Below are 24,320 nucleotides of genomic sequence, written 5' to 3' on the forward strand. Positions count from 1 at the left end.
AATTACAAAGGGAAAAACAACACCAGTCGTTGCTTAAAATGTCAAACGTGCAATGAATCGTTAGAATTGATGCAGTCAAAACTCTTCACATGTCCATATTTACAATAAATATAGACACTTAAGAATTTTTTTTCAAATGACCACAAAATACATATACATACCTTTGCGAGTCTTTCTTCAGCAACCTCTTTGTCAACCCCATTCCTAACGCCCTGGGCAGCTGAGGAATTCTGATCACTGAAACAGTTACAGACAAAATATCACCAATTGTCTTTGTTGGCAACAATTAAATGACAACTGCATATGTTTTACTATATTAATAATTCTAACTCACGAGCTTACTGCTGGGTGAAATGAATAAAGATATTTAAGTAGACAAAAATGCATAGAAAGGAGAGGAAAGAGTCCCCCACTTGTACTTCAGTCCAAAACAATTACAGTTGAACCAAACTAAAAACTGTTTAGAGTACCAGCAGATTCTCCCCACGAGACGGATGGTATGAGGAGAAAGGGGTACCAGAATCCACACAAGCCTCAGCTAATATTCTTGTAGCAGTATGTAGTAACTATCCACTACGGGTATCATAGCATGCCATGCTTTCAAATCGAAGACTTACCATTCACTTCACATATAATATGGTTCTCTGTACTTCCAGCTTAACATTATAATGATGCAAGCACCAACTAGCTGTATCTAATACTGCAAGTGCAAACACAAAACGTAACACTCTAATGGAAAGGATCTACGGATCAGATTATGACAAGTCTTGCATGGCAGGTGTTCATAAGTAACTCAAGTAATATTTTATGGAAATAATTGTGTCTTGATGTTGAATCAAGTTGGCTGTTGGCTAAAAAGAAGTTAGTCTGAGAGTTCCTGGGGCATCAATAGATGGCTGAGGTGGGTAAGGGGCTGAAAAGAGTAAAACATGACCTATGGTGATTATATATGTAGCACGGTTACTTGTTAGTAACAAGCTTGCAGAGGATCTATTCTTCTCTGAATTATAAGAAATATTCCAGATAAAGTAAAGGTCTGTAACATGTTTGACCTTACAAGTAAGTAGAATTCAAAGGTGTTTTATAAATTAAGTTTGAACACTACTTATATTGAAGTCCTGCAGAACATTCAGCAACAAACTGCACCATCCATAAAAATTTTAAAAGTATCTTTTAGACAAAAACTAACTTTCTGCATTGAAAAAATTGCGAACAAACTCCCTTCTACAACACTGGATTCTTCTAAAGTTTATAATCTTGAACATAACTGGAGTGATACAACAAAAAAAGACCAAGGACTTAATTTTTAATTACAATTATTCTCAAGAATGCCTAAAGCATATAAAATATAGCACAGACATAAGAATGTGTAAGAAACAAAGATTGTAAACCTGACAATTGGGCACTGATGCTTCCTTGGATTGCTGCTTTTGCAGCGTTATTCATTGTAGAATGAACCAGTCAAGTAAGATTTGACTTTTGTTAATGGAACTTAATACAAGACATAACACACTTAGAGACAGTTTGGTAAGATGCAGCAAGTGGTATGATCTCTGTTCAATAGTCCCAATAAGTTACCTCATGAGGGACAGTGTTAAATCTCACCTTCCAACCTTCACAACTACTAAACAGCACACAATGTGAAAGGTACACAAACCATGCTCAGCAGTAACAAAAAACAACTGTAAAGACAACTGGAAAGGGTTAGAGTAAAATAATAATACCCCCCCCCCAAAAAAAAAACAGAACTCACTCTGGAAATACTGACCAACAAAGGGGCATGCATGAGCTTGAGAATTATTCTGTGGTAAAGACTAGCATATTAAACAAACAAAAAAACGAAAAAAAAAGAAAATCACTCCACTAAAGGTTATTCTAATGGATACATTCTACCACGGATTTGTCCTTCAGACCAGCTGTACCCAGTACCTAGCAATGCCTGTTACTGGAGTTGTGTTCAGGTAATTAAGGGTTTCCATCTAAACTAGAAAATGCATCAGAAAAGCCAGACTAGACTCCGTCCACTGCCATGGCGAGTCATGACATCAGTGCTTTGCAAATGTCTGAAGTCTAAGACCCAGATTTAGAGTTGGGAGGGTGAGAATGTAGTAATTACCAACCCTGGGTGAATAGAGACTTGGCAGGATGAGCTATGTCCATTGTGCAAGTAAATACCTCTCATAACGAGTAGTTGTCCCTTTTACTCTAAAAATGGGACATAAAAAGAATCTGGTGCTTACTGCATCAAATTCAGCATCTATCAGCTAGATACTGGCAGGTTTCATCAGCTACAATATAACTGGGGAAAATTGGGTGTGCGCATGTTAGAACTCCAATTCATGCATATAGATTGCATAGGGACCAGAATTGTACAGCCTATTTGAAACCAGGACCAAAAGAACAATCCAGCAGATGTCAGAAGCCAACACATGGACCCTACCTTTTGTGAAGTGACTACTGGTCACATATAGAAAACCCTTGTAAGATATATATATATATATATATATAAATATATATATATATAATTATCTAATAAGTTCACAAGGTAAAATATATTTTTGTTTTGCCAACAACTCTGGTGCCATTTAACAAACTTCACAAAATTTTCAAAACTACTTTGACACTAATTTCTGCTGCTTCTGTTTGGAAGGTTTCGGGGTGATTTGTCAAGCAGGGGCTGAGAAAAAGGGGAGGGATGTGAGGGGGCAAAACACTTCTTCCTCATGCAATTTGCCATAGTGATTTTGAAAACGACTACAGCCCAAACCACTGGACATAATTACACAAAATTTGGTGGAAAGGTAGCTCTTGGTCCAGAAAGAGTCCTTTTTGTTGTTTTGTGTAAATCTGTTCAGTAGTGTTAGAGTTTTGGAAGCTGGCTATATATGCTGTGGAAAAATAGTTTCTCACCCTTCGTGCAACCACTGTTCATTTGACATTAGGACAACCATATTGAATATGGCATCCATTTTGTGAGTGTTTTAAACACCCCGTCGCAGAGGAAATAGGCAGAAAAAGATGCAGCTTGAAAGCAGCTACATCGTGTAATATGCCTAAGGCCGAATACCAGACCAGCCATATACCTGCGGTTAAGCCAATTTTTAGAAAAACTAATTTCCACAGAATAACCTGCAATTGGAACAAGGTCATACCTGCCATTTACTATACACTATTATACGCTTCAGCTATTTGCACATTTTTTGTTTGTAAGCAATCTCCCACTCCTCTCCCCTGAGGCATACAAATGTTTTTATACCTAACTAGTGGAAAATGATTGAAACTCTGCCATTTGTTTGCATGTAGTAGAAAAATATATAAAAGCTCTATGCTGCGCGAAGTAAGACAGACTACTCCCTACCCCACTTGGTGAAGGAGCTCTCCCTTAACTCGAGTTATTGAATAAATCCTGATTATTCTCTACATCTCGGACCCCGTCTCTTTCCTTTTTTTATTATTTATTTAACTTACAAGGCAAATTCAGAGGTATTTTAAATTATTTACCACATTTTGGCGCCCGAACAGGGACTTTCCCTTCTCTAACGCGCCGGTTTTGCCGGTCGCGGGTTTTTCCCCTACTCTCTCTCGCGACGGACTTTAGGTGCACCCGGTGGGGATTTCCCGCCAAACTCCCTCGGAGACCCAGGGGCGGACCAGCGCCCGGCATACACATGAGGCGGTGAGAGACGCGGAAAGTCCATACCCGAGTCCGACAACGAGGAGAAGAGGAGTCTGAGACGTCCCAGACCCCTCAAAACGCGCAGCGTCTGGATTCGATCGAAGAATAAAGAGTTTGCTTCTCGGTGAGTACTGCTGAAAAGTATCAAGACATTTTCTGTTTAAACAGAAACGGTACAGATATATATTAAGAATGTCATTATTTACTAAATTCAAGTATCGGGCAAAAGAGAAAAAATTGTTAGAGAAGGCGATTGCACTCCCACCCAAGGACACTCCAGCCAGGTTCATGTATAACAAACATGGTATGCCCGCCATTGTATTCTTGGACTTATGGGTAGAATATACTAGTCAATTAGCAGAACGATTTAAATGGCCAAGTACGGGGACTTTTGATATAGAAAATGTCCTCAAAGTAGAGGAACAGTTGTTCAGGAGAAAAGCAAGACAGGGCCAGTTAGAGGCCATAGAGTGGTGGAGGAAAGAAGCCCAACGGAGGCAAGAGAAAGCGCAAGGAAAAGTTGAGAAAGCCCAGAGAATGTCAGGAAAAAATACACAGGAGGAACTACAAGAGAAAGGAAAAGAGGTAGTTCTCGAGCAGATGATAAGGGAAAGTCAAGGAAATGTTACAGGTTTATACCCCGTACTGCCAAGTAGTGAAAATTCCTACCCCGATAAATCAAAAAAGAATCCTTTCCTTCCCAGTGCACCTATGCCCCCTGATGATTCGGCGCATATAGACTTATTAGATGTGCCACCCCCATATTCTACCAATACACGACCACTCTTACCCGTACATAATCTACCACCAGTGGTTTCTTCTGAAACTGTTGAGGATCTCTCCGAAGCCGCAAGATTTCTCTCTATAGCAGAAGAGGATAAGAAGGAGGAAGCGGGAGGGGGAGAACCAGAAGGACAGTGCCCACACGATCCCTTATCCACGATATACCCCGCCTTAGGGGACGAGGGAAAAAGACTAGTTGCCATTTGGAAAAAAATAGAAAAGATCCCCGCTGTACAAAGTAATATCAATGGTATGCTAGAATTCATGTTAAGAGGGGGCGACTCTACTCCCTACCAAGATGTCCTGAAAGGAAGAAACAGAAACAAATGTATATATATACCTTCATGTTATATCTATTTGCTCGATACTTCCAATTTAAGAGATTAAGAAATCCGGCGAAATTAGAGGATTTAATGGAAGAGGTGGCGGAGGAAGAGGAAGGGGGGGATAAGGGAGAAGGAGTGGATTCCAAATTAAACAAATTATTAGATCTCATGAGGGAACATAGACATAAATTTAAAGAAGGAACGGTAACTCCAGAGAAGAAAATCAGTAAACAGCACCCTGTACGATGCGTACCACCCTTAGGGGATAGGTTTGCTCCCCTACTCGCGTTCCCAGAACCTCCCAGTAGTGAAGAATTATATGAGGAAACTGAGGAAGCTCTAGACTGGTTCTTTGAACAAGAACCGCCATTGACAGCCGAGGAACAAGAACTGGTCCGTACTGCTACCCTATGGACTTCACAACCGAAGATTTATAATTCGGACATTATAGCCCAGTTATACTCTAGTTTACCCCTCACCCAGCGTAGGTTAGCAAGTCTGTACATGACACAACACTTGATGACACTGAATAGAGTTTTCAGACCCCATCAATCAGCCCTTGAAGACTTGTTATCCAAATGTACCTCCTTGGCCTTCTTGCAAGATCCTGCACACTTCCTTAACATATTTTTAGATGCACGACAGGAATATCATGATGAAGTGGCTAGGACACTCCTTCGGGCCCGCCATACTGATTACGGGGAGAAAGAAATGTATCGACAATACCCTCTCAGAGAGGTCCATCCTAGAGTAAACGCCGCAAATGAATTGCAGAAAGTTTTTGTGTATACACCTCTTACTAAATTAGAAATTATGAAAATGAAAGAAATGGTACCACCGCATTCTAAGGATCCTGTTGGGTTTTTTAAGGAACTCACAGACGTCCTTACTATGGGAATATATACCTTAACAGATCTAACAATTATACTAAAAAATTTGCTGCCCCCAGGTATTTATGAGAAATTAAGGGGACAAGACTGGTTAGTGGATAACGCTAATTTGAATTGGGCCGCCCTAGAGACAAATGACAACGCCAGGACAGCTGGAGCCGACATACCAGATGATGTGAAATTAGCACCGACCCTCATTCTTAAAGTGTTGCCCCAACTTCTTACCACAAGGAAAGAGGATTGGGATGCTATCTCCGCCTGTAAACAAAAGCCAGGTGAAGATATAGGGGATTATTATACGAGATTAGAGAAATGTTTCACTGCCAATAGTGGTCTTAAATTAGAAAGTGATTCATATGCACATCTTTTTGTATCCAAATTGGTGGAAAACAGCCTCCCGAAGTTAAGGGAAAGAGTTCAGAAGGTAGAGAGCTCCTGGCAAGCACAAAGTCCCTCTCAAGTCCTACGAATATTACAATATCACCAAAACAGGATAAGGGGGGGAAGAAGAAAGCAAAAAGGTTAGGGTAAAGGAGACTAAGTTAAGAGCACTAGTGGCACAAACAGTGATGCCCAAATCAGGGCCACAACCTCAGGTACAAAGAAAGGGTAATAATTCTAAAGGTGTTTGTAACTATTGTAAAAAAAAACAGGACATTATGTTAAAGAGTTACAAGGGAACGTTACGTGCCCAGTTTTAAAACATAATGTGGCCACTGCGAAAACTACACCCAGAATACATGTTCCTCGAGATCAGTACAGACCTCAAGAAGGAACGCCCCAAGAACAGAATCAGGGAATACCAAACACAATGCAAATGTACATATCTGATGAAAATACTGGATATGCCGATTTTCCCAGTTTTTTATGAGGCTGCCCAGGGGGGGTTGAGGATAAATTGCCCCTTATCCCTATATCTGTGGACCAAACTGGTCCATATGTAGACGTTCACCTCCTGGGACAAGACAAGAAATTCCTATTGGATACAGGGGCAAGTAAGACAACGATAGATCATAACGAGCTTCCGCAAGCTCCACTCTCTGGGAATAAAAATATTTCACTGGGTTTCTCTGGTCAACCCATTACAAGTAATACATCAGAGCCACTTGTTAAAGCCCAGCTCACCTGAGTTCTTGTTCAGTTCTGATGGAGGTTGAAGACAATCCGACCCCACCCTGAAACTGCTTGTTCCAGCACACTAGTTTTTAAAACAGTGCACTAAGAACAGAAGCTCAAGGGAAGGGGGGAAGTGGATAAAATAAAAAAAAGAGAGAACACCGTTCTTGCGTTTCCACTGTTGAAGTGCTGCACAAATCTGCGGCCCTTTCTGACTTCTGTAGAAACTGGTGCCTCTTGGATCCTGGTCTCTAGTCTCCAGGTTTGGAATGTGTTACTGCTCTGGGATGTGTTTTCTATTACTGTTAAGCTTTTTTCGCATATTTCCAGAATCTTTTATAAAACAAATACTGTACTTTTACATCAAAATACAGCATGTAATTTGTGCAAGTCCTTGATTTACTGTTTTCCTTGCTGTCAATGGTTTCCACTGTTCGATTCCCAAAAGTTCCATGAAAAAAAACAATGTCCGCTTCACAAAGTCCTGCAAAATAATCCTGCAACAAAGAGCCTTAATCACAATGCTCGTGGAAGGCACTTCGCCTCAAACTGTCTATACACGAATCCAGAAATTGCCGTCAAAGCTCCCTCAGGTAATAAAAAGTTTTGCACTTACTTGTTGCTGGCAAGAGATACTGATCAGTCTAACCTTGTCTTCTTTCTCTTTTGCAGGTTACTCGTAGGAGAGAGGCTGAGGCAAGGAGGAACCGGAAACCGGAAGAAGGAAGAGCCAGCAGCTGCGCCAATTGAAGTCAAAGAAAGTCTGTAAAGAGCAGGAGTGCCAGCGCCGAGGGATCTGTTCTCAGGTAAGCGGGAGGTAGACGAGCACAAGCACTGGGTGAGGCTCGGGGATGCCTTTTATAGACAGGGCTTGGTGTGGTTCGAAGAGCTGGGTGTGGTTTGAAGGGCTGGGTGTGGTCCTCACATGCTGCACATGTTCTTGGAAGGTGTGCAGAGCTGGGTGTGGTTTGAAGAGCTGGGTGTGGTCCTCACATGCTGCACATGTACTGGAAAGGTGTGCAGAGTTTCAGTTATTATGCAAATGAGTTGGATTAACACATGGCCTAGGGAGGAGTGTTTTAAAGAAGCCTTGGTAAAAGCAAGGCCCAATGTGTAAACAAAACAGCACATTAAACAACATACACAGAAGCCTAGGGGGGGGGGAAGGTGAGATAACAAGAAAGGCTTTGAATAGTAAGTTTAAAAGGGAGCTATTACAGAACCCACTAGTGCAGTGAGAGGGGACATGCTCTTTGCTGTGTACAAACCCTAACAGTTGCCCCCCTCAAAGGCCCTCCTACAGGACGGGGTTTTCCTGGATTTTTTAAATAAAACCGTCTAATCAGCTGTGGGGCATGTACATATGATGCTGGTTCCCATGAATTCTCAGATTCATCATATTCTTTCCATTCTACTAAATAAAACAGACGTCCACTAATTCTTTTTGAGTCTTTTATGCTTTTCACTTCATATTCCAGATTTCCTTTAATTGGTATGGGTGGAGGTGGTGGTTCAGGTCGGGTTTTTGAGTTGTACGGCTTAAGCAAGGACACATGGAATGTAGTATGTACTGGATATTCTTTTGGTAAATCTAATTTTACTGTTACCGGGTTTACTATGGCAGTTATACTAAAGGGTCCAATGAAACGTGGTTGCAGCTTTCGGGATCCCTCTATGTTTAGGTTTTTTGTGGAGAGCCATACCTTGTCACCAATTTTATACATTGGGGCCTCAGACCTGTGTTTGTCTGCTTGTCTTTTCATGCTTTCCTTGTACTTTAATAAATGTTTCCTGGCTTTGTCTTGTATGTCACCTAACCTCGTTAGTCTATCCGTTACTGTAGGCAACAGGGAATCTTCTAACAAAATGGGTATAGCTCTTGGATGATACCCCTGCAAGAAATAGAATGGTGAGCGAAGTAGAGCTGAATGCTCAGTATTATTATAAACAAACTCTGCTACAGGAAGAGCTTCCAACCATTCACTAGAATAATCAGCCAATAAACAACGTAGCGTTTGAAGTAAGGTTTGGTTCAGTCGTTCAGTCTGTCCATCTGTCTCTGGGTGGAAAGCAGTGGATAAGGCCACATCTATTTTCAGTTTTTCACATAATTTTTTCCAAAATCTGGAGTTGAACTGGCTCCCTCGGTCTGACACCACTTTGCTTGGCAAACCATGTAAACGCACAATTTCCCTTATAAAAATATCGGCAAATTCTGCCGCCGTGGGTAATTTCCGTAATGGTACAAAATGTGCCATTTTAGATAAAAAATCCACTATAACCAACACTGTTGTGAAGGATTTTACAGGTGGTAAACCTACAATAAAGTCTACGCTCACAGTGTGCCAAGGTTGTTTGGGTGTTGGCATTGGTATTAACAAGCCGTCAGGAGCCTTATGAGAAGATTTATGTCTTGCACAAATTGGACAGGTAGTGACAAATTGCTTAATGTCCTTTCTTATAGTGTCCCACCAAAAGTGTTTTTGCACATTTTCCAGGGTTTTTACCCAACCAGGATGACCTGCCAACGGTGAGGCGTGATGCCAAATTATCACCTGTGTTTGTAATTCAGAGGTGGGCACTAACAGCATGTTGTCGTGATACAATAAACCTCGTTGTATTGTGTTATGGGAATCCTTTAACCAATCCTGAGGTGCTATTTGCATGTGTGCATTATATAGATCTGTGATGAAATCCTTCTGTTGTACTGGTGCCAACAACTTTTGGGGAGGAATAATGGGTTCTCCTATTTTATCTTGTTTCATGTCTGAGGTATGTCCGTATCTAGATAACACATCAGATTGAATTTGTTGTGCACCTGGTCTATAGGTTATAACAAAGTCAAATGTGCTAAAAAAATTTAACCAGCGCATCTGACGTGGTGTTAGTGCTTTAAGTGATCCAAAAAACTGTAGGTTCTTATGGTCAGAAAAGATTGTAACTGGGTACTTGGCTCCCATTAAATGGTGCCTCCATTCTGAAAAGGCTACTTTGATAGCTAGTAGTTCCCTTTCAGCCACAGTGTAATTTTGTTCAGCTGGTAATAACTTTTTGGAATAGAAGGCTATAGGATGTAACTGGCCATCTACTGCATCTCGTTGAGAGAGAACTCCTCCTAAAGCTACTTGTGAAGCATCCGCTTCAACAAAAAAGGGCAAGTCAGGATCAGGGTGTTTCAGAATTGGGGCTGAAGTGAACTTTTGTTTTAGGAGTTGAAAGGCGTGTGCCGCCTCATCAGTCCAAAGAAATCGTTGCCCTTTCCGCAACAAGGTAGTTATTGGGGCTGCAATGTCTGCAAAATGTGCAATAAACCTCCTATAAAAATTGGCGAAACCCAGAAATTTCTGAATATCTTTTACAGAGGATGGTTCTGGCCAATCAGCAATAGCACTGATTTTCTTTACATCCATAGTTATTCCTTGAGGTGACAGGCAGTATCCTAAAAAGTCCACCTTGTTGACATTAAAAGTACACTTTTCTAACTTAGCAAAAAGATGATTTTCTTTTAACTTTGATAATACTGCACGAACATGTTGGGTATGTTCCTCTGAGTTCTTACAGAGTAAATGAGGATGTCGTCTATGTATACTATGACACAAACGTCCAGGAATTCGTGTAGGACCTCATTTATAAAGAACTGAAAGGCCGCAGGGGCATTACATAACCCAAAGGGCATTACTGTGTACTCAAATAAACCAAACTTTGTCTTGAAAGCTGTCTTCCACTCATCCCCCTCTTTTACTCGGACCAGGTGGTAAGCTCCCCGCAGATCTAGTTTAGTGTATACAGTAGAATGTCTTAATTGATCCAACAACACAGGTATTAGAGGAAGAGGATATTTATTCTTTATTGTAGCCTTATTTAGTCCTCTATAATCGATACACGCGCGCAGGGATTTATCCGGCTTCGGGATAAAAAAAGAGTGGAGATGACACTGGAGATGTGGAATGACGGATGAACCCAGACTGTAGTAGGTCATCTAGGTAGGTTCTTAAGTATTTGGTTTCTTCGTCAGTCAAAGCATATACTCTGTTATTAGGTAAAGGGGCCCCTGGGATAAGATCTATACGGCAGTCATAAGACCGATGTGGGGGCAGCACACTAGCCTTTACCGGATCAAAGACGTCTTTAAAGTCAGAATATTCAGGAGGGAGACTTGGTTCATCTTGTGTAACACTAGCACAGTGTAATACTGTGCTCTGTTCTGTACCTGCTTCTTGATAGCAATTGGTTCTACAGAAAGAGGAATCCAAAGTAACAGTTCTATTCACCCAATCAATTTTTGGGTTATGAGTTGTTAACCAGGGTACCCCGAGAATCAAACCAAAATTAGGAGTATCTATCAGATCAAAGCTAATCACCTCTGTGTGCCCGTTCTGACAGACCCTAACAAGTGGACTTGTTTGTTTTGTGATTAATCCAGAGGTCAATTCTGACCCATCCACTGCACATACTGCTTCTGGACAAGGCTTTAGGCACATAGGAAGTCCTAAGATTTCAGCTAACTTATTATCCACAAAATTTCCTGTCGCGCCTGAGTCCAGTAGGACAGGGAGAGAATGCCTCACTTGGGTAGTAACAATTAAAACGACCTGAATTATGAAATGTCTAGGTATGTGCGGTACCCTGAAGGCTGCAGCATTAGAGGTTTGATTAAGATGTTTTCTCGAACAAGTAACCTCTCCCCTTGTCGAGCTTAATCGTTTCCCGATTCAGTTGAGGAGGTGGAGGAAACAGCACCCTTTCGTGGAGTTTTAGGCTTTACTGGACATTCTCTGGCAAAGTGACCTGCCCTGCCACAATATAAACATAATTGAAATGTTCTCCTTCTTTCTTTTTCCTCTGATGTGAGTGGACCTCTGAGTGTCCCTATTTGCATAGGCTCTGGTTCAGGGAGTTTATTATCTGTGTCTTTCTTCTCGTGTCTAATAAAAGTTAACCGTGATTCCAGTTTGTATTTATCTCTCTTTCTTTCTCCTAGTCTATGTTCTAATTTCACAACTAAATCTACAAAGTCTGAATAGTCTTTTGGCAAATCAACGATATGAGCCAGCGCGTCTTTTAACTCGTCTCTCAAACCTTTATAAAAAAGGGAGACACGCTTTTCTTCTGGCCACTGTGTCTCGGTGAGTAAACGATTAAAACTAGTGAGATAGGTCAATAAATCCTTGTTACCTTGTTTAAGATTTAAAAGCTCATTATCACTTGCCTGCATGAAAGTGTGTTTTGCAAAAAGGCTGGTCATGGTACGTTTAAATTGATTCCAATTATGGAGGATGGGATCATCTCTATCCACGAAAGGAATTGACCAATTGGCTGCTGTGCCACCCAAATAAGACAAGACGAATGCCACTTTCGTATCATCAGTAGGGAACTGTTGTGGCTTACAAATGAAGTGTAATTGACATTGATTGATAAAAACATGGAATTTGTTACTATCTCCATGAAAACGTTCAGGTGCTGCTAAGGGCACAACATTAGGAACATTAACAGTAACCTCAACTGGGGAAGGCAAAGTTGTATGTTTTGATGGCGCCCCTGTCTCTGAGGAGGTTTTAAACAAAGGCGTAGAAGCTGTGTTCCACTGAGATCCCCTAAATTTATACCTGCTTAAATCCTGTTTTAAAGAGGTATTCTCCATCTTTAATCTCTCTATTTCCTCTTGCATATGTTGCAAGATGCCAGACACTGATTCATTATGAGCCAAGTCCTCATTTAGGGCCTGCGCCATATCCGTGACGTCAATGCCCTCTATTTCTGCCCCGGTATTCATCGTCCACCAGAACTGAAATTATTTTTTAAGGCTTGTGCTTCTGTTAAAGCCCAGCTCACCTGAGTTCTTGTTCAGTTCTGATGGAGGTTGAAGACAATCCGACCCCACCCTGAAACTGCTTGTTCCAGCACACTAGTTTTTAAAACAGTGCACTAAGAACAGAAGCTCAAGGGAAGGGGGGAAGTGGATAAAATAAAAAAAAGAGAGACAACACCGTTCTTGCGTTTCCACTGTTGAAGTGCTGCACAAATCTGCGGCCCTTTCTGACTTCTGTAGAAACTGGTGCCTCTTGGATCCTGGTCTCTAGTTTCCAGGTTTGGAATGTGTTACTGCTCTGGGATGTGTTTTCTATTACTGTTAAGCTTTTTTCGCATATTTCCAGAATCTTTTATAAAACAAATACTGTACTTTTACATCAAAATACAGCATGTAATTTGTGCAAGTCCTTGATTTACTGTTTTCCTTGCTGTCAATGGTTTCCACTGTTCGATTCCCAAAAGTTCCATGAAAAAAAACAATGTCCGCTTCACAAAGTCCTGCAAAATAATCCTGCAACAAAGAGCCTTATTCACAATGCTCGTGGAAGGCACTTCGCCTCAAACTGTCTATACACGAATCCAGAAATTGCCGTCAAAGCTCCCTCAGGTAATAAAAAGTTTTGCACTTACTTGTTGCTGGCAAGAGATACTGATCAGTCTAACCTTGTCTTCTTTCTCTTTTGCAGGTTACTCGTAGGAGAGAGGCTGAGGCAAGGAGGAACCGGAAACCGGAAGAAGGAAGAGCCAGCAGCTGCGCCAATTGAAGTCAAAGAAAGTCTGTAAAGAGCAGGAGTGCCAGCGCCGAGGGATCTGTTCTCAGGTAAGCGGGAGGTAGACGAGCACAAGCACTGGGTGAGGCTCGGGGGATGCCTTTTATAGACAGGGCTTGGTGTGGTTCGAAGAGCTGGGTGTGGTTTGAAGGGCTGGGTGTGGTCCTCACATGCTGCACATGTTCTTGGAAGGTGTGCAGAGCTGGGTGTGGTTTGAAGAGCTGGGTGTGGTCCTCACATGCTGCACATGTTCTTGAAAGGTGTGCAGAGTTTCAGTTATTATGCAAATGAGTTGGATTAACACATGGCCTAGGGAGGAGTGTTTTAAAGAAGCCTTGGTAAAAGCAAGGCCCAATGTGTAAACAAAACAGCACATTAAACAACATACACCGAAGCCTGGGGGGGGGGGGGGGGGAAGGTGAGATAACAAGAAAGGCTTTGAATAGTAAGTTTAAAAGGGAGCTATTACAGAACCCACTAGTGCAGTGAGAGGGGACATGCTCTTTGCTGTGTACAAACCCTAACACCACTACCCTTACAAATTGGCCCCCTTACCACTACGACAGATCTTCTCTTGACTGATGCTTGCCCCGAGAATCTATTAGGAATAAAACAATTGAAAGAATTAGGAGCCATAATAGTGTGCTCCCCCCAGGATGTGCGTCTGTTCCTTCGAGACTTCAAGGGCCATTATACAGTCCGAGATTTAGATCCTCGATTGGCCCACCTCCCAGCCGAGTTGTGGGCCACCAGTCCCACATCGGTCGGGCGGATGGTCATTACGCCCGACAAGATCATTTTAAAGGAGGGAGCCATACTACCACGACTCCGGCAATATAAAATGCCTCCACAAGCTGAGAAAGACCTTACTTCCATTATAGAGGACCTCATCACTAGTGGGGTGGTGATCGAAGTACCATCAAATACCGTGAATTCACCCGTATTACCTGTGGCAAAGAGAGTACAACAAGGAGAAAATACCAACTATAGACTTGCGGTAGACTTACGGGAATTAAATAAATGTGTTGTGGCACAACATCCTGTCGTACCAGACATATCTACCCTTTTAACAACAATTGATTGTGAAGCCACACATTTTACCGTTATCGATCTCAAAAACGCGTTTTTCAGTGTACCAATACATGAAGACAGTCAATATTTGTTTGGGTTCTCATTATCCGGAAGGAGTTTCCGGTTTACCCGAGCTCCTCAAGGATTTACTGACAGCCCGAGCATTTATAGCCAAGGACTAAAAAGACTGCTAGACACCATACAAATGCCTGATCAAACAGCTCTTCTGCAGTATGTTGATGATATACTCATTACGGCCAGATCTGAGCAGTCATGTGTCGAAGCTTCATTATTGGTATTAACATTTTTGGCTGAAAATGGCCACAAAGTGTCACCAAAGAAATTGTAGTTCTGTCAACAGCAAGTGACCTACTTAGGGCACTTGCTGTCAAAGGAGGGAAGGCAGCTAACAAAGGAGAGAATACAATTGATACAAAATATACCACAGCCAAAAACACAGAGACAGGTACGCGAATTCATAGGACTAACATCCTACTGCAGACAATGGATACCCCAATTTGCACTAATATCAAAACCACTTGTAAAATTGACGACATTAGAAGCCAGCACGTCACCCCAGCTTCCCTGGACAGAGGAACACACGCTCGCTTTCAAAACATTGAAAGAGGCGATGTGTCAGGCCCCGGTGTTGGCCACCCCTGATTATTATAAAGATTTTACACTATTCGTCACTGAAAAGAATGGGACTGCTCTATCGGTTCTGACACAAGAGCAAGCTGGAAAACAAAGACCATGTGGATATTTTTCATCCACCTTAGATCCTGTAGCACAAGCTCTTCCCGCATGCCTGAAGGCTGTAGCAGCAACAGCTCAAGCTATTAGACAAAGCGATGCTATAGTATTGGGACACCCTTTGATAGTACGAGTTCCACATGCAGTAGAACTATTGCTTAACAGAACACAGACACAACATCTAACAATAGCAAGACTGTCAGGGTATGAACTGACACTTTTTCAACCTCACATACAGATCTTAAGATGCAATACCCTGAACCCTGCCACACTCTTACCCATTCACGAGAACATAGATGAGGTACATGATTGTATGGAAGTGATTGAACAAGTGACAAAACCACGAACAGATTTAAAAGACACTCCATTACCAGATGCAGAAGAAAATATTTACGTGGATGGTTCTTGTAAAAGAACAGAAAGGGGGGAGATAAGGGCCGCCTATGCTGTTACCACAAATACTCAAATTTTAGAAAGTAAACAGATACCCATTCTCTCAGCACAAGCGGCCGAGTTGATAGCATTGAGCAGGGCCTGTCGATTGGGTAAAGGAAAAAAATATATATTTATACTGATTCACAGTACGCTTTTGGAGTAGTACACAATTATTGAACATTATGGAGAGAAAGAGGATTCATGACATCGCATGGGTCAAAAATACAACATGCAGACTTGATAACACAATTGTTAGATGATATACATCTACCTGAACAAATAGCTATAATAAAATGCAAAGCACACACAAAGGGGACAGATCATGTTATATTAGGAAATGCATTAGCAGATCAAACAGCTCAAGACATGACACAGAAAGACGTAGCGAGTACGCTGCATCACGGTCCCGAATTTATGCATATGCAGGTCACACGAGATATAACTATGGACATTCAAGACATACAGAGTCACGCCACAAATGAGGAAAAAGAAAAATGGAAAGAGGAAGGAGGGATACTAACTGATCAAGGATGGATGACACCACATAAAGCAGTCTGGTATCTTCCCGATGCCATGGTGCAGATTATTATAGATACAATACATGGACCAGCCCACCTTGGGGAAAAAGCTATGCTAGACGCAATACAACATATATGGGACAATAAACATCTTAGGGCAGCAGCCAAACAAAGAGTCCAAACATGTATGATATGTTGTCAGTATAATATTGGAAAAGGCACAACAGTAGGGGCAGGAGGATTTCATCCTCCTGAACACCCTTTTGAAGTTATACAGATGGACTATATACAAATGGAAAGGTGCAGAGGACAGAAGTATGTACTCGTAGTAGTATGTACATTAACACGTTGGACCGAAGCTTATCCTGTACCTGACTATACTGCCAGCACTACAGCTAAACAATTGATTAAGGAGTATTTCCCTAGGTTCAGTCTGCCCCGAGTTATATTTTCTGATAATGGTCAACCATTCTCGTCTGAATTAATCAAAAAGATATCGCTCCTGTTGGGATACCAGTGGAAATTTCACTGTGTGCGTCATCCACAGGCAGCAGGCCTGGTTGAGCAACATAACCAGATTTTAAAAAACAAATTGTCAAAAATATGTGCAGATAAGAAAATTTATTGGATAACTGCTTTACCTGTAGCACTGTTCTATATGAGAATAGTTCCCCATTCCAGGATAGGATTAGCTACCTACAAGATAGTTTTTGGAAGACCACCTAACATATGGGGGATACCTCGAGCTAAGTCTATAACAGATATTGAAATACCTGTACTGACTGATTACCTGGCTTCCTTGATGTCTGCACTTCAATCTTGTCGTTCACAGGTTGCAGCCGCATTTCCTGATAATACTGAGCCCAAAGAGCACCAGATCAAAGCAGGCGATTGGGTTTATATTCGCAATTTTGATCGAACAACACTTCTTGAGCCTCGATGGAAGGAACCGAAGCTCGTTCTACTGGTTACCAGGACAGCTGTAAAAGTCGAAGGTCGTAAGGGATGGCTCCATGCCAGTCACTGTAAGAAATATTTTCCCAAGGAAAAAAGTGGACAGACATCGCCACTTCAGACACAACAGAACGCAGAACAATTGACATTACCCACAGAAGAAAGTCTCCAGCAGAATTATAGATCTAAACTCAGGTCATCTACTCGAGCCCAGGTCAATTAAGTCCAAACAAGCTCTACTTGTTGGTGAAACGGCAGGGGCTCTGAGAAGTATACCTGACAAAAATGACGACGGAGACAGTGAAGCAGAAGATGTTGAGAGACAAATACAGAAAGAAAATGTGTGCGAAAAGAAATTTTTGTATAATGATGTTAATGTTGTTTCTGGCAGCAGCAATGTGTTTAGGTTGGGTTTTACATTTAATTTTTCCATCTAGTCAACTCCCTATATTCTCACCCAACAGTACACAAGAACATACCTATTGTGATCTTACACCTCATGAACGGGCCCACAGATTAGCTATGCAAAATAACTCCTTTGTACGGATGTTGCACTATACTCACCAGGTTGCCAATACTACTGATTGCTGGATATGCGGACAGATCCCCCCACATCAGAATGACGGAGGGATGCCATTGGTACCTTTTCCATTTTCATATAATGGTACCTGTGAGGCTTGGTTTGCCTTAATAACAGCGTACAATACCTCCAATTCCGCATGCCCTGAAGGAGATGTTGGGATATGTAAGAATGGGTGGCCGTGGGGAGATATGAATACCGTCCTTAATCAAGTCTGTTATCCCGACGATAATGGAATAACACAGGCTAAGGGGACTATATTCAAAAGTGAAGAGTGCAAACAGGAGTATTGGTCTTCCAAATTAGTAAATACCAAGCCTAAAAAGAAAGGCGGACCAACCTCCATATCCGTTTCCAAAATGAAAGGACAGCTGTGTGTCCAGAAGACTGGTATAATCCAGGTAGGACACAGTGAATGTAATATTACTGTGAGTTTCGAGGACAAAGGCCAATCAACGTTTCCAGCGTCTAGACATACATATTTTGTCTGTGGAGAGATAGCCTATATACGTCTTCCCCTCGGATGGGGAGGAAGATGCTATATATCTTTCCTATTGCCTCCCGTTTTCCTTGCCCCGCCGATGTATCATAAGGATCGCCTACTCCCTAATGAGAGGCATAAGAGATCTATAGATACTTCAGGGATAGACCAAACAGAGACTACCCTGGAACTGTATACAGACTTCAATAGAGGTTTCTTCTTCTTTATTGGACCGATTCAGAATAGTAAGCTTATCCGTAGGCTTACTCGAACAGTAGAAGCAGTTGTAAATCAGACTATAGCCGCTCTGGGAAATTTGACACAGGAACAATCCGCTATCAGAATGGTAGCGCTTCAAAATCGTCTTGTTCTTGATGTCATACTAGCAGAGAGGGGCGGAGCATGTAAAATTATTGGGTCGAGCTGCTGTGTTTTCATACCTGATAATGCCCCCTCTGTCTATGAGGCTATTTCTAAATTGCACAAAATTGCGTCCAGCTTACACCAGGATCCTGGCAACTGGACCTGGTCAGGATGGTTTTGGGGACTAGTCTCCACATGGGGCTGGAAATTGATTTCTGCTATTGGCATAGCATTGTTTACATTAATGGGATGCTGCCTGTGCATCCAGTGCGGCCCGCCACTCTGTGGATTGTGTGCTACCATGTGCATTCCTAAACCACACATCCAGAAAAAAGAAAATGTTAAGATTATGCTCCAAGATCATATTGATGATCTTATGGCCATCGAAATAGAGGACAATGGTTGCACTCTGGTGCAAGGAGGGAATGTGGAAAAATAGTTTCTCACCCTTCGTGCAACCACTGTTCATTTGACATTAGGACAACCATATTGAATATGGCATCCATTTTGTGAGTGTTTTAAACACCCCGTCGCAGAGGAAATAGGCAGAAAAAGATGCAGCTTGAAAGCAGCTACATCGTGTAATATGCCTAAGGCTGAATACCAGACCGGCCACATACCTGCGGTTAAGCCAATTTTGAGAAAAACTAATTTCCACGGAATAACCTGCAATTGGAACAAGGTCATACCTGCCATTTACTATACACTATTATACGCTTCAGCTGTTTGCACATTTTTTGTTTGTAAGCAATCTCCCACTCCTCTCCCCTGAGGCATACAAATGTTTTTATACCTAACTAGTGGAAAATGATTGAACCTCTGCCATTTGTTTGCATGTAGTAGAAAAATATATAAAAGCTCTATGCTGCGCGAAGTAAGACAGACTACTCCCTAACCCGCTTGGTGAAGGAGCTCTCCCTTAACTCGAGTTATTGAATAAATCCTGATTATTCTCTACATCTCGGACCCCGCCTCTTTCCTTTTTTTATTATTTATTTAACTTACAAGGCAAATTCAGAGGTATTTTAAATTATTTACCACAATGCAGTGACCCAATGTAGAGGATCACTATGCAGATAGTCCAGGATGACTCGCATTGGTTTACAGGGGTAAAAAGCTCTTTTATGTGGTTGTGTGGGTGAGCAATTAGGCTTATCAGAGGGTAGTGCTTAGTATTTGTTTAACGCACAAAAGTCAATAAATAAGACACACACTCAAGAAGCAACTTGAGACCAATTGGATAAAAAAATAGTTACTTTGTAATAGGTATAAACACCAGAACATTTGCAGTAAAAAAATCCTGTTGAAGTTCTTAGGACGATTCGCAAATAAGTAACACTTTGTAGGTAAATGCACTTTTACGCAGCACGGGTTCCAGAGTACTGTGTATGCATAGGAGTTCTTAATATCAGTTCTCGGGGGTCCCTTGTAGGTATTAGGGTACTAGGTCTGCAACGTTACAGACAAGACCAGCAGCCCAGGTTTACTTCTCCCAGGAGCGTCCAGGTGCAGTGGTGTTGGTCGTGTCTGGCTCCTGTGCACCGAAAACTTGGCGAGGAGGGGGCATCTGAAAAGAGAATGCAAGGAGGGACTTGGGTACAAGTCTGTGACCTCCCAACAGGGGGGTTTGATTGGTGGGCGTCCGGAGTGCAGAGGGACACTGTTGGAAGTCATGGACCCAGGCCAGGGCGCTTGGGTGCAATGGATCCTTAGCAGTGGTTCCTCTGCGCCAAGGTGCACATGGTACTTTGGGGAATCTGCAGAAAGAGACAAAACAAGGCAACTGTACGACTGAGAAGGCTGTCCTCTGTGATGCTGATGTCCCTCACAGGCAGGCCTTCAGCTCTCCTGCTGGAGTACAGAGTGGGCTTCAACAAGATTTGGTTGGTGCAAGGGGTCTAGTACCCCAGGCCTAGGTGCAACTCTACTCCAGTGGATCCTGGGGCTTCCTCACTTGGAGGGGAGAAAGGACTGGCTTCTTGGAGCAAAGGGATCTCCTCCTAGATAATTGCTGCAACTGTGAACCTGGGGTACAGCAGGTCAGTGGACTAGAAGTTGTGGTTGGTGCCTGCAAGCAGCAAGAAAGTGGCTCCCCCACTCCAAGGGAGATGTTGACTGACTGGCAAAGTGCTGGACAACCTCTAAGACTTTTGGAGTCCCCACAGCTGCAGGATGAGTCATGATGTCGCAAATGTCAGGACGGAAACAGGTAAGAAGCCAGGGTTTTGAGCCCAAGGTTTACCAGGCGTCCACAGTTCAAGTTCTTTTGCTCTTGTGTGTCGTCTTCTTCTTGATGTCAGGAAAATCTGGCTTCTGGTGTCAGGGAACCGCCTTAATACTAGTTTTAGGAGCATTTTAGGGGAGAGTAGAGTAGTAGTCAATGGGCTATTTACCTTTTGGGCGATCTACACCCCAATATGATCACATCCATTGAGGAGTGGGCATATTATTAACCCAGAAGGCCTAGTTCCGATCAAAACCAAGATGGTGAAACCCTTCTTTGAGTGTCCACCTCAGGTAGCCCATCTGCATGTGGGAGGAATGCTGGCACCAGCAGGAGGCCGGGCGCCGGTAGGTACCACAGGGGCATTCATACTCTTCCTGTGGTCCCTGATGCAGAGTAATATGAGCACATCTCCACCAAACAAAGAAGTACTTACTACATATAATTAAGAGGGAAGTGCCCTTGTTTGGTGGAAATTCATCTCTTTGTAGTCTCGTCATTTTTCCATACCAGGATACATGTTTTCGCAGATTTCTGCATGTAGATGTTCGAGGAACTATAACATTGCCATAAAACAGACACACAACGTCACTGGTCTGGGTGTCCTGTACGCAGCTGTAGTATTGATTATTCATTATACATTTACCCAACGAGGTAGCAGTTACAAATGGCCCAGTAAAAATTACTCCAGTTGGGATAGATATTGCGCGCTAAACAGTGGCTTATTCTAAGACAAATAAGCAGATTAGAATGCATTCTGCCACTGATTTCACAGAAATTAAACCTCAGTGGGAAGCAATTATCAAATATAAACAAAGCAGGTGCCTCAGTTCTGTTAAGTAAAAATCATTGAAACTTGTGCTTGGACAAGGGATAACAATGGTGTTTTTTCTGAAGTTCCATCTTCAAAAGTGATCTGAAATCCTTGCCCGAGGTGTTTGCATCGTTGTTCTTTCGAGCGCAATTTCTTATGTAGTGACCGTGATGAGGATTTCTTTTTCTTGATATGTGTGCTGAGAACAGAGCACGATGGTCTTTCTTTTAAAAACTCTAACAAAGTTAAATGAGTTAGAAGCCCAAACTGGCCAGGGAGGGGGCCCAGCAGCCAACACCTGCTGCGAATGGCCAAAGGCCGTGTGTGGCACAGGGTTGGGTGCTTATGGAGGGGCCAGGGCAACCCACACTGTGCATGGCCAAAGGCTGTGAGTGGAGACAAGTTGGGTGGTGTCTACCTCTATATGGCCGTGTGCAGCGCTGGCTGCATTAATGTAAAGTAAATAAAGATTACTTAACGTTAAGAAAAACAGAAATCCACAGAAAAAACAAAGGTAACCAGGACATTATAGTTAGGAAACAGAATTTAAAAAAACATAGAAATTCACTGAAAAAAACTCAGTGGTTAGAGACACGTTATATTTAGGTTCTGAATTTACATTAAAAAAAACATAGAAATTCAGCTGTTCACCGTGTTGTTTTAGTTAAGTCTGGGTTTTCAATGGAAGAGCGTTCTTTGTTTTTGTAATAAATTTCGTGTTGTTGCACTAATCTTCTAACAACCAAATTAAAAAAAGAAAAAATCAGTTTAGCTGATTCCTGGGAAGTTTCAGGGTGATCCAACAAGTGGGGGCTGAGAAAAAGGGGAGTGAGGTTTGGGCAAAGCATTATTTTCCTATGTTAATTCCCATAGAGAACTTTCCAAAGTGATACAGAAAAAACCTCCTGAACAGAATTGCACCAAATTTGGCAGAAACTTGGAACTTGACCCAGAAATTTTGTTATTTGGTGTAAACCCATTCAGCAGTTTAGGAAATTTAAGTTTAAAGAGGAGCTCAGCATGGTCATGAAGTGGTTAAAATTATAGTGATATATGGACGGTTGGTCCCACAGTACTGAAACTTTAAAAAAGGCAATGGTTGGCTGACTGGGCTGTTTTTCCCATTGGTAATTTCGGTCTAGCGGCAAGGACCTTTCTGACTGTCTTGGAGCAACATGAAGAAAAATGTTGCAGCCAGCATTATAGGATCTAGTGACTTGGTTTCTTGTGTTTATGCATGCAAAAATATTCATAATGGAAAGTCAGTGGAACCAGTTTCAACAGGATTATGGGAAACATGAATACACAGACCACAGTAGATAAAACATAGTGGGGCACGCCTATATATACACCCACACACATACACTTAAGTGTTAAAGTGATGTTATAGTTGGGTGTGGTAATATCTTAGTTTATGTTATGAAAACCCTGAGAAATAGAATAATTAAGTATTTTTTTTTTTTTTAAGGCAGTCCTTTTCAAAATTACATTCCGAGAAAAAACACTTTCCAAAGCCCCATAACTGGGCATAGGGAAAGAAGCAATAGCAATATCAGAGAAAAAAAGAAAAAAACTACACTGAAAACAATGGAGCATTCTTAGCCAATAGGCTGCATGCAGGTTAACACAGGAGAACCATAAAAATTCTGGCACCGTGCCTTTAAGACCCTGAGCACCTCCAGTATCCCACCATGCCTCAGGGGTGAAGGAGAGGTGACAGTTGGTTCACAGTTAGGTCAGTACTTTTTTACGGTGACAAGCTGTGGAGCAGTTTCGAAAGATAGTGTGTCCTGCACTTTTAGGAGACTTGCGTCCGGGGAGGAGGGTGGGTTGTTTATGACTTTGATGAGGATACCCCTGGAAGAGAACTAGGATTTACAGGTAAGTAACTTATCCCTCTCTTCCAGGGGATCCTCATCAATAGTCATAAACATTGAATAGATTAGCAAGCCCATCCCTTAACTCTGCGGACTGTCTAATAGAAGTGCAGAAACAGAAATGTATCATGCAAACAAATTTCTCAGAGATGCTTGCCCAACTTGGGCGTCAGCTCTGGCATCTGAGTCCAAACAATAATGTCTAGTAAATGTATGTACAGACTTCCATGTAGCAGCCTTACAAATTTCAGAGATTGGAACATTATTAAGGAGGGCAGCCGTAGCCACCTTTCCTCTTGTCGAATGCGCCTTAGGCCTAGCAGGTAGATGTTTATTAGGCAATTGATATGCAGTAACAATACATGAAACTATCCATCTAGATATGGTTCGTTTTGAGGCTGCCTCGCCTGTTCTCAAATGACCGTAATTTAAAAATAAGTGGTTAGAATGTCTAATTAGTTTGGTTTTGTCCAAGTAAAATTTCAGCACTCTTTTCAAATCTAGGGAGTGCAAAACTTTCTCCGCCGGAGTATCCGGACTGGGGAAAAAAGTTGGTAGTGAAATAGTCTGATTGATGTGAAAATCTGACACCACCTTCGGTAAGAATGATGGATGAGTTCGTAGAACCACTTTATTCTCGTGGAAGACTGTGTATGGCTCTTTGGAGGACAAAGCCTGAATTTCACTAACCCTCCGTGCAGAAGTAATCGCTACCAGAAAAGCCGTCTTCCACGTAAGGTGTTGCAAAGAGGCTTTGTGTATAGGTTTGAAAGGAGGGCCCATAAGTTTCAATAGTATTATGTTCAGCTCCCATGGAGGGGAGGGTTTCTGAATGGGTGGAAAAACTTTTTTCAAACCTTCTAAGAAATCCTTGAGTA

At 42.0% G+C, this 24,320-nt stretch overlaps 1 protein-coding gene across 2 annotated transcripts in view; it reads right to left on the reverse strand.

Annotated features, from left to right (window-relative positions):
* KIF15 (kinesin family member 15) overlaps positions 1–24,320 on the reverse strand; it is a 930,781-nt gene that overhangs the window by 234,531 nt on the left and 671,930 nt on the right. For both annotated transcript variants that reach the window (XM_069211483.1, XM_069211481.1), the window contains exon 31: positions 162–237. In XM_069211483.1, the coding sequence (XP_069067584.1) occupies positions 162–237 (76 nt within the window). The remainder of the gene's footprint in view (positions 1–161; positions 238–24,320) is intronic.

Source organism: Pleurodeles waltl, chromosome 10 (assembly GCF_031143425.1).
Source record: "Pleurodeles waltl isolate 20211129_DDA chromosome 10, aPleWal1.hap1.20221129, whole genome shotgun sequence".
NCBI lineage: Eukaryota > Metazoa > Chordata > Amphibia > Caudata > Salamandridae > Pleurodeles > Pleurodeles waltl.